The sequence below is a fragment of the Manihot esculenta genome, chromosome 5 (genome assembly GCF_001659605.2).
Source record: "Manihot esculenta cultivar AM560-2 chromosome 5, M.esculenta_v8, whole genome shotgun sequence".
In the NCBI taxonomy this organism is placed as follows: domain Eukaryota; kingdom Viridiplantae; phylum Streptophyta; class Magnoliopsida; order Malpighiales; family Euphorbiaceae; genus Manihot; species Manihot esculenta.
Window position 1 is genome coordinate 3,154,347 of NC_035165.2, and position 15,116 is coordinate 3,169,462.

Sequence of the window (15,116 nt, forward strand, 5' to 3'; positions counted from 1 at the left end):
AACTTTTTAATTTAAATAGAAATTCGTTATTTATTTAACTTAAAAATATTAAACATATAAATGGCATTCAAAGGAGAGATTGATAGATTTGAAGAATAAAATAACAAATTCCAAAGGTGCAATTGGGGGAGGCTATGTGAATCCCTCAGAAAACGTGAGATGGGGGTTAATTTATTTATGATATATTCTTTGTCTTTACTCCTTAGAGATTGCCTATTAATTCATTGCATTATTAGATTTTTATTCTGAACATGTTAAAAAAGTATTCTAGAGTTCCTTCTATTCTATCTCATATCCCTTTATACTTCCAATTACAAAGCACATACTTTATTCTAATTACAACAATTTTATTTTCTAAAATTCTATTCCATAATAATTTTGAAAATATTATTTAATATTTTAATTTAATTAAAATATTAATATTTAGTGATTAAAAAAATTATAAAAAATTATTTTTTATTATTTAAATAATTATCAACTATTAAAATAATTAATAGCTATTATAATAGTTAGTATTGTCATATAGGTTTTTCAAGGAGAACTTGATGCCCAGAGAGAATTGACTGGCAGTAGTAAAATTCTGAGCTGAAGAGAATATGATTCCAATAGAAAGCAAGTGAATTTAGGAACTTACCCCTGACACGCCAATGCCATGGTCTCCAGAATCGAAAACACTTGATGCTTTCTTTTTTATGGCCTTACCTTTTGCTCTTTTTTTCCTAGTTGCTGCAAACCGAAGCCGTTCGCTCAATCTCCATTGCTTTTCGTCAATTTAAAGGGTCATCATCTGCGTTTCGCTTTTTGTTTTTCTGCTTGCAGCGGCCCACACATTTTTTTAGTGGGTTAATAGGAGACTCCGCCACCATCCAATTTGATTAAATTACAAACCTTATGTTTATAATTTAATAATTAATTAATTTTTAAACATGATCCATTTGTTACTTGATAGTCTCGTTTATTCCTTTTTCTTAAATCTAACTTTTTTTTTTCTTTTTCCGTCAATTGACTATCAATCAAAAAAGATGTTATTATCCCTATTAAGAATTTCAGAAATATTTCGATCGTTACGTATGATTTTTGTATAGCATCGATATTTTTCATATACAATCTAATCAATTTTCAGAATATGCATACCTCTTTGATAGATTTATAGCGGCAATACTCAGACAATTATTATATTGAAAGATTTGTTCTTAGTTACAAGCCGGATATTTTATTTTTGATAGAAATAAAAACTCTTAGTTCTCGTATGAAATTTTTTCGTAATTTTTTACATTTTGATGGTTGTTTCTCAGTCAATAGACAAGAATTGGTTGGAGATTTTTTATTAATGTAGAAGAGTTATAGATCTATTTCTGTGATTGGTTTTTCTTCAAATTTTATTGATTCGGTTGTTTCGGAAGGTAATCTTTAACGAAGGTTTATTAGTTATTATGAGTTTCCGAAATCGTAACAACCATGTCAGTCTTGGAACCTTATTCGAATTTTATCTCGTAGAAACTATCTTCCGTGACTTTATTCGGGAGATTTTAATGATTTATGCTCGAGAGATAAGAAAGAAAAAGCATTTTTACTAAATTATCTTATATAGGAATTTGATTTTAAATGATCATAAATTTTTGTCAGACTCTAGAACGGTTCGTCGTGATGTTACTCTAGTTTCTCATACTTTAGTTAGAAAATCTATCAAATATAATCATCTCTCCTCATCGTAATACTACTCTAACTTCTCATACTTTAATTAGAGAATCTATAAAATATAATCTAACTTCTCATATTTTAATTAGAGAATCTATAAAATATAAAATATAATCGTCTTTCTGTTTAGAATGATATCCATTTTTATTTGATAAAATTTTATTAATACAATCAGAAATTTTACTTAAAAAAAAAACATTATGATTATAATATTTATTAATTAAAATATTTATAATTAATTAATAGCTCAATTATAAATTAAAATCTTAAAAATTAGGATCTTATATTCCCTATATTAAAATTAATTATTACTAGAAATAAAAATAATAACGTACACATAAATTAAAAAATTAAAAATTATATTGATACAAAATTATTATATTTTATCACTAATTAAAAGAAATAAAAATACTTGTAAAACTAATTGATAAAAAATAGACTCAGCCAATCTGATCTCAGACTAAAACAATAAAATTTCTTCTTAGGAAAAAAAAAAAATCAAAACAACAACAATCATAATAATGTTCAAATTGAAAGTGTAGATGAGGTGAGGTGTAGGCTCACCCCTAGGTAATAGTCTACTCGTTTAAGTTATCATTGTTGAATTATTGATTCTGTATGCCACGAATTCAAGTACAGTAATCCCAGGATGAAAACAGCATCAATATCAAATTGGAATATCAATTCAGCAATACAAGAAACAGAGCAAACAACAACTTATTGACAATATAATCAAAGGCGATACCCCACTACTTTAAGTTGTAGACTTAGAGCTTATTCTAGCATTATAACTAAAAGATGAGCCTTGCTTTGACACACAAGTCATAGCAATTCAACTTCTACTCTCACTTCACTTCGTTGTAATCTTTAGTACCGAAGTTCTTGCACCAAAGCTGTGATGGAATTGGGCGAACCGGATGATGTGGCCGTTGCTGCAAGAATAATATTTTTTTTAGCTGTTTACCATCAACATCTCAATAGCAATACAATGATGCATGCACATACAGATTGTAGCAAGGTGAATACAAATTAAAAATGAACTAGTCTTCCATCAACTCAGACAAACCTTCCCAACCCCAACAACCCAAACCCTCCCCCCCCCCCCCCCAAAAAAAAAAAAAAGGGAAGAAAAAAGAAACTAAAGCCCTAAAGCCCTTTTTACATACAATAAAAGAATAATGAATCATGTTATTATGTTGATGACTAGAAAATGTATATGTCTAATCCATAAATAAATCTGAATATAACAAGATAACAAGAACACTTGCTAGACAGAAAACCAATTTTATACTAAGATTTTAATTTACAGAGGTGCCCACAAGTTCACATCCAGTTCCCTCCTCTGCTTATTAACTACTCCAGAATCTAGCTAATCCTAAAAGTTATCTAATGTTCACATGGCCACGATGGACATTGATCTAAACACTAAAGCATGCAGCTAATAAGATATTCTAAGAATGTAGGGCTTTGATATGTCTAGCCGACTCCACATGTAATTGTGTAAAAATGCAACAATATTCCAGATTGTACTTGACACCATAATGTGCTCATGTGTGGTAACTCCACCCCTTCATCACAGCAATTTGAAATCAATTATAAACCAATATTCATACCATGTGGTGGCAAGAGATCATTTTAATTCTTATGACACTCTCTCAGCAGAATCCAGAAAAGAACCCACCATTCCATTTCAGAAACAACAAGGAATGGAGAGATCAGCACTTCAGGCCCAAAAGATGCCAGGCAAGGTGAGGTGCCACCTCTCGGAAATAACCTATATATTGTTTTCTTTCTGTTTTATTTATTTTAGAAACAACAAGCCTAACCTATCCTCCCTATTTCAAGCCACTAGCTGCTGGAGAACAATTTATAGGATATTTATCATCCTTCCTCTTTCTTTCTCTCCTCTTCTTCTTCTTACCTCTATTTCTTCTCCTTCTCTTCTCTTCTTCTCTTCTCACCACCTGGTGCAGCAAATCAAGAATTATCCAAACCATTTTTTTCTTTTAATTTTTTTCATCACTCCTCTTTCTCTCTCTTTCCTCTTCCTCTTATCATACTAGTTACAGTATGACATGTGTGTGTGTCTATAAGCTTTAGCATCTCACTTCAAAAGGCCCTCGATTCCCCCTCTCACCTCTCGCTTAAGGCTATTGGGTATTTTGTCGCCTTAGTTTCGCCTCTTGCCTTAATAACATTGCATCAAGCTATCCAGTGACCAAGGTTGTTAAAGTTTTGAATATACAGGGCAGAAGTGCAACCTCCGTGAAGGAGGAAAACTTTCTCATTTAATAACTACCATTTCAATAATCAAGCACATGGCTTGTAGATTTTCCAAAATTCATGGGCTATTTACTTTGAGAAGCAACTTCCCTAAGCCACAGACTTATGTGATGTAGTTAAATCAGGAAAGAATGACAAGCCTAACCTTGGATATCATGCTACTTTGGCTTTAAACCATTGAATAGGAGACAAAGAAATTGGTTAAGTTGAAATATAATCAGCTCACTCAAGTTACTGTCAGTTTGGGCATTCTTCATCAGCAAGAAACACAAAAAGATTTGTGCCATTGAAGGTGGAGGCAGCAACATTTCATGGTACATGTCAGCAATCAGGCAAACTGGCGCTTGCACATAGGTAGATGAGAACATAGGCTATGATGGTTGTTACAGCGACGGAGTATACCATAGCAATATTGAAGAAGCTGCATGTCTATTGGTTGTTTGGATGTTGTTGAATCCCACGTTGGTTGTGGAAAGGGGTAATGTGCCTCTTATACGGGTCACAGGCACTCCTCCCATTTGAGCTAGCTTTTGGGTGAGTTAGGCATGGCCCAAGTTTAATATGGTATCAGAGCCTCTCTCTGGACGTGAGGGGTGTGTTGAATCCCACATGTCCGTTGTGTGTGGAAAGGGTAATGTGCCCTTATATGGGCCATAGGCACTCCTCCCGAGTTAGGCCTGGCCCAAATTTAATAGATGTTAATATCGAAGCTGAGACCCCAATATTGGTGCAGGCAACAAGACAGTCGAAAACAAGAACGCAAGTAGAACACACTAATATAGCTAACTGTTGTTTAGTTTAACACTTTTCAAGAGCGAGGCTTTATCAGTTTATACTTGCTAAAACTACAATTAAACCCATTATTAATAACCCAATTGTAAGACAACTCCATTTACGCGGCATTGAGCTCAAATAATTCAAAGACTCCCATTTTGGATCCACTAATTAAATTCCTTCCAATGTCCTAAATTTAATCAACGATTAAACTAACTGAAGTGATAGTCTCATTAGAATGCAACGTTTACTGTATCCGTCAGGCCTCCATTCAAAGTGAAAGCTCACAATGTTAATCTCGTCTATTTTCTCGGCAATTGGACAAAAATGAAAATAATTACTGGCGAAAAAGAGAGCAGAAATACCTCAAGCTCGGCCGATTTCATGGCGATGGGTATGCAGATGAGGACGACGCCGACCATAGCGATGGCGGTGTTGCGACGCCAATGCTTGGGTCTGCAGTATGGGCCACCACTCATGCTCCATACCTTCGCCCTGAAGTCCCCATGGGCGCCCTCAGCTCCGTGACCATGCTCTGCTCCTCCTCCCATGTTCGATCGATTTTATTAGCTCACTCTTCGTTTTCTCTCTCCCACTCCTTTTTTCCTTCAAATGCGAGAACTGGATCACAAAATTTATACTCAATACACAATATATTCAAGAAAATAAAAAGATAAACCTAAATCACTTGATTTGAGTAGAGCTAAAACTTTGTAGAGGAAAAAAAATGCCGGGAAGTCAAGGGTACAGAGTAATGGGAGAGAAATTAGCCTGTAAGCACCTGAGAGATGGTGGCTGAATTACCTGATTAGAAAAGGATCAGCCGTCCACCAATGGAGGTTTCGTTTATGGAGACAAGGTGACAGGACAATTTTGTCTTTTCAAATCCTCGCACGTGGCAAGCAGATGGCCGATGTTTACTTCTATTTATGGGCCCGATTCTTGAGATTTAATGGGTTCCCAGAAAAAGGCCTAGTATTTGGTTGGGTTTTCAATTCCCTGGTAGAGTAGACTAACCATATCTGTTTCCGGTCCTGTTTGAACTCAAATCCAAATCAATCTAATTTGAGATTGAAATTGAAATATGTTAGAATTTTTTTTTTTTTTTTTTTTAAATCAGACCGAAATTAAGCTGGAATTAACGGTTCAGTAACTTCAGTTTAACTCTATGGCTCAACTGGAAAACACTTGAGTTGACATTACGGACGTTGATGTGAAATTTTAGGATTTATGGTTAGCCAAAACTACCAGTCTATTCGGGGAAAAAAAGAAAAAAAAGACTACCAGTCTATGGCTGCCAACCATACTTGAAAAGTGAAACCAAACAAGTAAGAGAACGTCTACCGTGTGCTATTTTAGACGATATTGTTTCACACCAAACTATGCGTAAGGCCGTCAGATTAATTCCAAGAAGATGGATAGGCGGGCCCACTTTATATGCAACCGGCTAGGGAAAGGAAGCGAGCAACACCTTTTCCTTCTTTTTCATCACACTGTTGAAAAACAGGGAGGGAACAAGAGCATATTCCCTCCCACCTAAGCTCAACGAGACGGCGTGAACAGATCATTCTACGCCTTAGCTAGCTTTCACGCGATTATTCCTTCTCTCTCTCTCAATACGTATCCATTATGTTGGACCAGATCATTACACTCGAGTATTCGATCACAGAGGATCATTGTCGAAGAAATTAGAGAGAGGTACTGTTGTTATTGTTAATTTTATTCATTCTTCCCCTATTTCATGTTTACTTTGGTTTGTACGAATATAAAGAAGAGGAATGTATCCTTTCTTATTCTGCAATTATAATTCTCAAGTTTTTCTTTGATCTGCCAGTTCTTACAACGAATCCGCTTTTTATCCGTTGACTCTGTTATAGATGTTAAACTCTAGCTTGAAAATTGAAAATGTTGTGCTAAACGCTATGGAGTTGTTCAATTTCACTTGTGATGCTTGAATATAGCTCGATTATTTTGTCATGATTCATGAATTGATAAGAATTAGTTCATTTTTGCAATCAGGAATTTCGTAAAAGTTGGATTCAATTTTTGTATCAATTCTCTTATTTGAATTGAAAAAGTTCACTTAAAAATATATCATTTTTTTAAATGAATTCTTTTCTTGCAAATAAATCCTTCCAAGCTCTTAGTTTGGGAAACTGGGGTAGAATTGCTGGAAAAAGGAACTAGAACTTTCTCATTGTTGCCCCCTTTAACAGAATTGATATTTTCAATTTCTCACTCTTGAATCCTACGTTGGTTTGGAACATGGGTAATGTGCCTAGCCTTAGCCACTCCTCCCCTTAGCTAACTTTAGCTAACTTTTGGGTGAGTCACGCTCGGCTCAAATTTAACATGCATCAGAGTGTCTCCACCGCTCCAGGTCCAGTGTAGTGTAGTAGTGAGTGAGTGTGTTGAATCACGTGTGGTTTGGAATAGGCATAACGAGAGCCTTAGACACTCCAGCCCTTTTAGTTAGCTTTTAGAGTGAGTTAGATCTAACTCAAAATTTAACACTCGTGCGCATTATGTAATAGACATTGACAGATCCAGTAGGCAGGGTTTGTGAATTAATTAAACTTAGGCATTACTAATATTGAAGCAATTGAGATTGTAGTTAGTTTATATATTCATATATGTGACTTTTGGTCCAGTTCCATATCCTTTATCTTCACACTCCACGTGTCCAACCATCCCACATTCTCTCCTCCTCCCTTTCATATACAGAAATTAAACTGATTCAATACTACCTTACATTCATACTTGTGTGATTTTTGTTGATGCAGCTAAAGAATCAGTTTCTCATCTCATAAACACCTGAAAATTATAGAACCTGAATTCTAAGGGCACACAAAGGTTGTCTGTCTTTAGAAATTAGACCTGATGATTGAATGGATAAAAAACAGCATATCGCAATTTTTACCACTGCAAGCCTTCCATGGTTGACTGGAACTGCTGTCAACCCTTTGTTTCGTGCTGCGTATCTAGCAAAGGATGGAGGTAGAAAGGTCACTTTGGTGATCCCTTGGTTGTCCTTGAAACATCAAAAGCTAGTATATCCCAGCAACATCACATTTAGTTCACCTTCGGATCAGGAAGCATATATCCACCAGTGGCTCGAGGATAGAATTCCATTTTCCTCTAATTTCAGTATATGCTTTTATCCTGGAAAGGTAATTATACACAGTATATTAGTTGGAGTCATAGTGATATTCTGATGGTCATTCTTGATTTCATTCATGGTGCAGTTTGCTGTAGATAAAGGAAGCATTCTTGGTGTAGGAGATATCTCTGAAGTCATCCCTGATGAAGAGGCAGACATTGCCATCCTTGAAGAGCCTGAGCATCTAACATGGTTTCATCATGGGAAGAGATGGAAAACTAAATTTCGCCTTGTGATAGGAATTGTACACACCAATTATTTGGAATATGTGAAGAGAGAGAAAAATGGACGATTAAAAGCACTTATGCTTAAATATGTTAATGAATGGGTTGTTGACATATATTGCCACAAGGTACGTTTCTTCATGATTTTCAGTTGCATGAAACAATGGGGTATATTTGGATTATAATATATTGTTTTTCTTTCAATTATCTAACTTAGCAACTTGCATTTTTTTTGTTTTTTAAGAGAATTACTTCGTATGACTTATAAATACTTGAATCTTGAAACTTCTAGAAAAAGTATGTCACAAATGTGCCTCAGGGAAACAAATCCTTTGGGGTTTAACTGTTAAATTTCAAATTTTTTACAAATGGTGAAAAAATTGTATTCTGATTTATGATCATTATCAACTAACTTGCTAAGAGGTTATTGAGGTTGTGACATAGAAATCTAATGTAAAGGTGGTGATCAGGAGCCTATCAAAGAGAGAGGCTGAAAGGGCTAACTTTCTTTGTGTGATAATAATAATAATAATAACTATGATTTTTAATGAATTGTTTGCTGACCAGATTATATCTGGGATGTAAGTGCAGGTAATTAGATTGTCTGCTGCCACCCAGGATTATCCGAAATCCATTATCTGCAATGTTCATGGAGTGAATCCCAAGTTCATTGAAATTGGCAAGAAAAAGTTGGAGCTACAGCAAAGGGAGAAGCAAGCCTTCACTAAAGGCAATTACTACATTGGAAAAATGGTGTGGAGCAAAGGTTACAAGGAGCTGCTTAAACTTCTTCACACTCACCAAAAGGAGTTGGCTGGGCTTGAGGTAGATTTATATGGCAATGGAGAAGACTCTGATCAAGTTAAGGAAGCTGCTAAAAAATTGGAACTAGTAGTGAGAGTGAACCCTGGGCGCGATCATGCTGATCCTGTATTCCATGAGTAAGCTTCCTACTATATATCCTTCTCATTGCATGGATTTGATTATTCATTATAAAGTGTTTAACCAGATAGCAATAATTCAGCTCATGTCTACAAGGAATAAACTAATGTAAACCAGTTTTCATCCAAAAACAACTGTATGGATGGTTCATGCAATCATAGCAAGAATGACTTTCAAAAAAAAAAAAGAGGCTAGATCAATTTATTGTGCCAATTTGATCCGTGCCTCTAAACTCTAGAACTAGAACTACTCCAAAAGTTTTCATTATTCTAGTTGTCAACTTGAAAGCATTTCCTTGCTATCCTTTTATGAGAAAGCTTCTCTCTCTCCTCTCCCCCTTCCACCCCCCCCCCCCCCCTCTTGCAGCCAAAACTGCCTCTCCTTTTTGTCTATGCCTTTAATTTCTTTAGATGGAGGTGTAAAAGGGTTAGGATATTTCATGCTCCATTTGCCAAGAGAAGAAGAGGTTCAGTTCCCTTGGCAGGAGTGTCATCAATTGTTAATTTTTTTACAATTTGAGACGAGACCTCTCTAAATTGGAGTTCATCAAATACTCATTTTCTTTTTCCTGCCTCAGTTATAAAGTGTTCCTGAATCCGAGCACCACGGATGTGGTTTGCACGACGACAGCTGAAGCACTGGCGATGGGAAAAATTGTTGTATGTGCCAATCACCCCTCAAATGACTTCTTCAAGCAGTTTCCAAATTGCCGAACTTATGATAACAGCAATGAATTTGTCAAAGTCACATGCAAGGCTTTGACTGAACAACCTGCTGAGCTGACTGATGCACAGAGGCATGCACTGTCATGGGAGGCTGCCACAGAACGATTTCTGAGAGTTGCTGATTTGGACCAAGCATCTGCAAGGAAATTGGAAAAAAGTACCACGAATAACTTTGCTTCCACATCTTTCAATCTAAGGAAAAACATTGAGGATGCGTCTGCATATCTACATTATGTGGCTTCTGGATTTGAAGCATCAAGAAGAGCTTTTGGTGCATTTCCAGGGAGCCTGCAGCCAGATGAAGAGCAACGTCAGGAGCTTGGGCTGGCTATTCCTGCAGGAAAATGAGGCTCAAAAAGAAAGGGATCTAGCAACGAGGATGATCATATGAAGGCATTAACAAAGGGCAAAGGGACACATGTAAATATGGCTCTTGTTTCTATTTTCATGGGAAATTGTACATGAAGCGTGTTCCCAGTAGTGAAGGCTGGGCTTGGGGGGAGTTGAAATATGTATGTTCGTTCCCAAACTCTTTGGTGTTGATCTTAATTATATTTCTATAATATTTCTTTGCCTTAACCTGTGTAAACCTTTCTTCAATTGGTTTATGTCGAGTTACCGTCCTAGTGATGGCAAATTTGGGAATTACAGCAAGTCTTCTGACATGTTTTACATCTCCTATGGTGCTAAAATGACTTGTCAATGTTATGGGAGAGTATCAGACGACCCCTTGAAAAAATGATTATTTTTAGCATTTTCTCTAATTTTCCCCACCCAAAGCTCCAAATTGCAATGATTTCACCAATTTCTGTTTCTGTACTTGTCGATGTATTTATAACAGGGTTGTAACGTAACTTTAGAAAATGGCACCCAATCGTTTCTATTAAGATCCTACTATAATTAAATTATACGATTACATATTTCAAGCAAGGTAAAACATCCGCAGAATAAGTATCGGTTGTTCTATTTAGTTGTTAATTGCTTCTTATTTTCCTTTTATGATTGTATTATATTTTAAGTGCAATTCATATAATTAAACATACTTTGACATGTTCTTAATCGTGCAATTATGTAAGTTTGTGCTGGAAGTTGGCTGAAAAGAAGAAATTGTATCCTACATTAAAAATATTTTATATGAAACGATAAGCCAATATGATAAACACTTATTTACACAAATGGGTCCTAAAAGAATATAACTACTATTCATTTTTTTTTAAAAATATAAATAATTCTATTACTCCTTGAAAAGTCATACTAAAGTTAAACCTTCATTTCAAAAGATGTTTAAAGTGATGATAATGGTTAATTGTCTTCATCACCCTTTTTTAAGATATAGGCTCTTTCTATCAATACTAAATATTATAACAGTTATTAACTATTTAAATAATAGATAATTGTAGCGTTTAAAAAGTAATTTTTTATAATTTATTTTTTCAGTTATTATACATTAAATTTTAAAATTATTGTTGTTGGTTAATGTCATCGTTGATAACTCTATCGCTTGGTTTAATTTTAGTTGAAAAGATAAATATTAATTAGGAAAAAAAATAAAAATCAGCCGCTCAAAGAGTCCACCAAGAAGGAAAATGTCCAAAGTTAAACTAGCACACAAAACATTCCCCCGTTTGGACTCTCTCGTCTCGCTGATCTTATACTCTCCCTCTGTTTCCCGCGAAACTTTCTCTCTCTTTCCCCCCTAGCCTAATCTTCTCATATTTCACATCAATCGCTTCCCTAATCTCATCTCTTAATTACAAACTCTCTCAAGTTTCTCTGTTTAGCTTTCTATCTTTTGTTTCAATGTCCTTGGCTCATTTTTGTTTTGTGCTGACGTTACGGTGTTCTTCCTGAAACAAGAACACCTTTCTTCGAAACTAGAGATTTCTCTTTTGATTTCCATTGATTTTGCATTCGTCTGTATTGTTTTTTACTGCAATTGTTCCGGTTGACCGTTATACTATAGCATAAATTCATGTTTAATGGTCTTCCAATATTTTTTATTGTTCACTTCCTGGTTGGGGGTTTATTTTCGAAGCATGTGATTAGGGTTTTAATGTTTAACCGAAGACTTCATTGACGTCCTATTGAATGTTGAACAATCTTTTTGGGTTTCTTTTATATTTCCTGGGTTTAATAATTTGGAGTGAGAGATCATGGTAGAGGAAGCTGCTCTCTCCGATTCTGAAAAGGGTGGTTTAGTTTCTGCACGTCCTTCAGTCCATGATACCTCAGCTAATAATGCCGTCACAGATCCAATCTCTGTTAAAGGGTCGGTGTTCTTATAACACGTAGATTCATAATAAATCACTCTGTTTTTGCGTTATGATGTAATCTGTTTTGCCAAATGTTATTACAATATGTAAGAAAATCACTCTGTTTTTGTGTTATGATGTAATCTGTTATGCCAAATGTGTTGAAATAATGTGTTTTCTTTCGTGTTAGGAGGACAACAGGTCCTACCAGACGATCAACAAAAGGAGGCTGGACAGAGGAGGAGGTCGGTAGCCATAGGCCATTCCCTGCTGATTAATGCCATAACAGTTGCTCTAATGAATAATCAATTTTAGGGACTGTATTTTGTGGATTTCTTTCTCATTTGAGTCAAATCTATTATATGTTTGGATATAAGAGAGTAATTTCTATCTTATTAGTAAGAAATTTGATTCACATTTTTCATCTTAATAGGATAAAATTTTAGTTGCTGCAGTAGAAAAGTTCAACTGCAGAAACTGGAAGAAGATTGGTACGTCTTCATACTATTGCTGGTAGGCTTGTTTAGCTCTCTTTATTTTCATTCTGGTTAATGATGGGTATTTATGGATTTGTTTTGTCCTTCTGATTGGTGAGGCGTGCTGGTTGTAATTGTCCAATGCGGTTAAATTTTCTTGCTGAGATCCCTAGTGCTGGTTTGCAAGTTCCCTGTGGCATATGTTATGTTTTTTTCTTTTGTGGGCAGCTGAATGTGTTCCTGACAGAACAGATGTTCAATGTCTGCATCGCTGGCAGAAGGTTCTGAACCCTGACCTTGTCAAGGGACCATGGAAACGGGAGGTGCAAATCCACAAGTTTATTATGTTTTATTGGTTTGTATATGGTAACATGACTATGATTCGCATTTTCACTCACATGGATCTGCAGGAAGATGACCTGATTCGTGACCTTGTTGGAAAGCAGGGGATTAAGAAATGGTCAGAAATAGCAAAACACCTTCCTGGCCGCATAGGGAAGCAATGCCGAGAAAGGTACTTAATCATTGGCTATTTTGTATTATATTATGCATATACTTCCCTTTTTCAAAAAATAAAAATAAAAAGAAGATCTAATAAATAAAATCTGAAGCTAATATTAATAATTGCTTGTTTTGTTCAGGTGGCACAACCATTTGAACCCAGAGATAAAAAGAACAGCTTGGACCAAAGAGGAGGAATTGACACTCATCGACGCCCATAAAATATATGGAAATAAGTGGGCTGAGATTGCGAAGTTTCTTAATGGAAGGTACAAAAGCAAGAATAATCGGGGCATGTCCTATAGATGAAGGCAATGCTATCTCTTTATCTTTCTGGAAGTTTCTGTCCATTAGATTCGGTCCCTTACATTATCTAAAATTACCAGGACTGAGAATGCAATAAAGAATCACTGGAACTGCTCAGTAAAGAAGAAAATAGAATCATGTTCTGCTCGTAAATTTGACATACACAGTTATAACAAAGGAGCAGAAATCAGGAAATCTGAGATGGACAATCAAAGCTTTGATGAGAGGATGAACCCTGAAAGAAGCATGCATGCTTGTCCATTGGATTTGGCTCTTGGAAATTCGAAGACAAGGGAATTTCAATTGTCAGCTTCAGATAAAGGAAATTGTAAATATGCAGTAAAAGAATTATATTTTGGAACCCTGGATGCTAAACCTTCACCCGCATTCACTCTAACTAGTGTAGAGTGGAAAGGAAGTGACAATAATGCTAACAAAATTGAGCATACAAACCATTTATCCAACTGGTCTAGTAAATTATGTAACACTTCTTCTGATGATGTTGCAAGGCTTCAACTTCCGTGTGAAAGAACTCTTGAACTATCAAAAACAGTAAATTCTTTGCATTCTGGAGCACTTTCAGCGCCTTTGACTATTGCTTCGAGTACTGTTCCTGGCTATGATATCAAAACAGGTAATTTTCTGAGGAAGCTCTTCCTTTGATTTGCAAGTGGTTAGTGCTATTACATTGTAAGTAATAAGTTTTCCATAATGCTATTTGCCAAGTAACTGCAAGGGATTAGCTAAACGAGTAATGTACATTCTGTGGGTTATTTGGCAATCACGAATAGAAAAGCATGACGCTCATCAAGTCATTTCTTATTTCTTTTTGTTTATGATGACAGCCGAACTTGATGACAAAAAGAAAGGTGCGGGAGACCCTGAAAGTGTGGAACTTAATTGTGGTTTATTGAGCTCTGAATCACTTCAGCTAGATAAGGTTCTGCTTCAAACTGGAAGTGCTCCAAGTACTGGAAGCTACCCCAGGACAACAACATTGAGTCCAGTTTCCTCTTGTGCTCCATTAAGCCATAATGGAAGAATTTCTCATGACCGGAGTAGTCCTGAATCAATATTATCGATATTGAGGAGCGCAGCTAGGAGTTTCAAAAACACACCATCAATAATAAGAAAAAGAAGTTCTACAAGTCGAGCTGAAACTTTTGGGGATACGAAATCCGTAGAAAAACGCTTGGAATATGCATTTAATATAGGATGTGATTCAGATGGTAAAAGATTTGGAGATTCTTGACAACTGAGGCTAAGCTGTCTCATCTTGAGATTTAAAAGTCAGCTCAGAAAGTTTCCTTTTTGTCAGGAACTTATGCTGCATGTTGATCAGAAATCTTTTGCGGTTGATGGATATCTAATCATCCATTTTCATGTAACAAGAAACTGAACTCTCCTTTGTGATTCTTGCAGATACATAGATTTTATGTGTTAGTGGAAAGGAGCACTGTGTTAACAGCAGGACGACAGTTGTACCATTGAATTTAGAATTATAGAATAATAAGTAATGTAGATTCACATATTTATGGTTAGAAGTTCAGGAGTTCAGATGAAAATGAAGATATTCTGTTCCTTATAATCAATGATATAATATGATATGATTATGATTTTTTTTTTTCCAATTCAAATTATAGTTCTCCAAATGGGAAAAGAAAGAATGTTTAGGGTATTTAATGATAATATTTGCTATTATTATTGAAAAATATTCATAAGAAATTTTAATTTAGATCAAAGATAATTAAGGATCATTTTTAATCTCTATATAA

At 35.4% G+C, this 15,116-nt stretch overlaps 3 protein-coding genes across 6 annotated transcripts; 2 read left to right on the plus strand and 1 right to left on the minus strand.

The window, feature by feature from the left end:
- Positions 1-2,277: 2,277 nt before the first annotated feature.
- On the minus strand, positions 2,278-5,658 carry LOC110614616. 3 transcript variants are annotated; one of them, XM_021756188.2, is made up of 3 exons: positions 5,537-5,658; positions 5,121-5,376; positions 2,278-2,630 (listed from the first exon to the last, which is right to left on the minus strand). In XM_021756188.2, the coding sequence occupies exons 2-3, from the start codon at positions 5,304-5,306 to the stop codon at positions 2,544-2,546; spliced, it is 273 nt and encodes a 90-aa protein (XP_021611880.1). In that variant the 5' UTR covers positions 5,307-5,376; positions 5,537-5,658; the 3' UTR covers positions 2,278-2,543. The 3 variants fall into 3 exon arrangements, with proteins under 3 accessions (XP_021611880.1, XP_021611883.1, XP_021611881.1); XM_021756191.2 differs by having other exon boundaries at positions 5,560-5,576; XM_021756189.2 differs by lacking the exon at positions 5,537-5,658 and having other exon boundaries at positions 5,121-5,526.
- A 565-nt stretch (positions 5,659-6,223) lies between these two features.
- Positions 6,224-10,385, plus strand: LOC110615686 (digalactosyldiacylglycerol synthase 2, chloroplastic). Its single transcript, XM_021757698.2, has 5 exons — positions 6,224-6,453; positions 7,539-7,925; positions 8,001-8,267; positions 8,731-9,080; positions 9,659-10,385. Exons 2-5 carry the CDS (start codon positions 7,644-7,646, stop codon positions 10,152-10,154), a joined length of 1,395 nt encoding a protein of 464 aa, XP_021613390.1. The 5' UTR covers positions 6,224-6,453; positions 7,539-7,643; the 3' UTR covers positions 10,155-10,385.
- Positions 10,386-11,375: 990 nt separating this feature from the next.
- Positions 11,376-14,872, plus strand: LOC110615126 (transcription factor MYB3R-1). Of its 2 annotated transcripts, none has more exons than XM_021756837.2 (8): positions 11,376-12,075; positions 12,249-12,303; positions 12,492-12,549; positions 12,763-12,857; positions 12,945-13,048; positions 13,176-13,304; positions 13,422-13,975; positions 14,187-14,872. In XM_021756837.2, the coding sequence occupies exons 1-8, from the start codon at positions 11,960-11,962 to the stop codon at positions 14,591-14,593; spliced, it is 1,518 nt and encodes a 505-aa protein (XP_021612529.1). In that variant the 5' UTR covers positions 11,376-11,959; the 3' UTR covers positions 14,594-14,872. The 2 variants fall into 2 exon arrangements, with proteins under 2 accessions (XP_021612529.1, XP_043812800.1); XM_043956865.1 differs by having other exon boundaries at positions 12,260-12,303.
- Positions 14,873-15,116: the final 244 nt, after the last annotated feature.

What these genes read in the sequence shown, in the direction of transcription:
- LOC110615686 (XM_021757698.2), top strand. Translation starts at nt 7,644, where the DNA reads ATGGATAAAAAACAGCATATCGCAATTTTTACCACTGCAAGCCTTCCA. An exon ending in TATGCTTTTATCCTGGAAAG is followed by an intron (nt 7,926 to 8,000) that starts GTAATTATACAC and finishes TTCATGGTGCAG; the next exon opens with TTTGCTGTAGATAAAGGAAG. An exon ending in GCTGATCCTGTATTCCATGA is followed by an intron (nt 9,081 to 9,658) that starts GTAAGCTTCCTA and finishes TTCCTGCCTCAG; the next exon opens with TTATAAAGTGTTCCTGAATC.
- LOC110615126 (XM_021756837.2), top strand. Translation starts at nt 11,960, where the DNA reads ATGGTAGAGGAAGCTGCTCTCTCCGATTCTGAAAAGGGTGGTTTAGTT. An exon ending in AGGGACCATGGAAACGGGAG is followed by an intron (nt 12,858 to 12,944) that starts GTGCAAATCCAC and finishes ATGGATCTGCAG; the next exon opens with GAAGATGACCTGATTCGTGA. An exon ending in GCGAAGTTTCTTAATGGAAG is followed by an intron (nt 13,305 to 13,421) that starts GTACAAAAGCAA and finishes TAAAATTACCAG; the next exon opens with GACTGAGAATGCAATAAAGA.
- LOC110614616 (XM_021756188.2), bottom strand. Translation starts at nt 5,306, where the DNA reads ATGGGAGGAGGAGCAGAGCATGGTCACGGAGCTGAGGGCGCCCATGGG. An exon ending in TGAAATCGGCCGAGCTTGAG is followed by an intron (nt 2,631 to 5,120) that starts GTATTTCTGCTC and finishes TTATTCTTGCAG; the next exon opens with CAACGGCCACATCATCCGGT.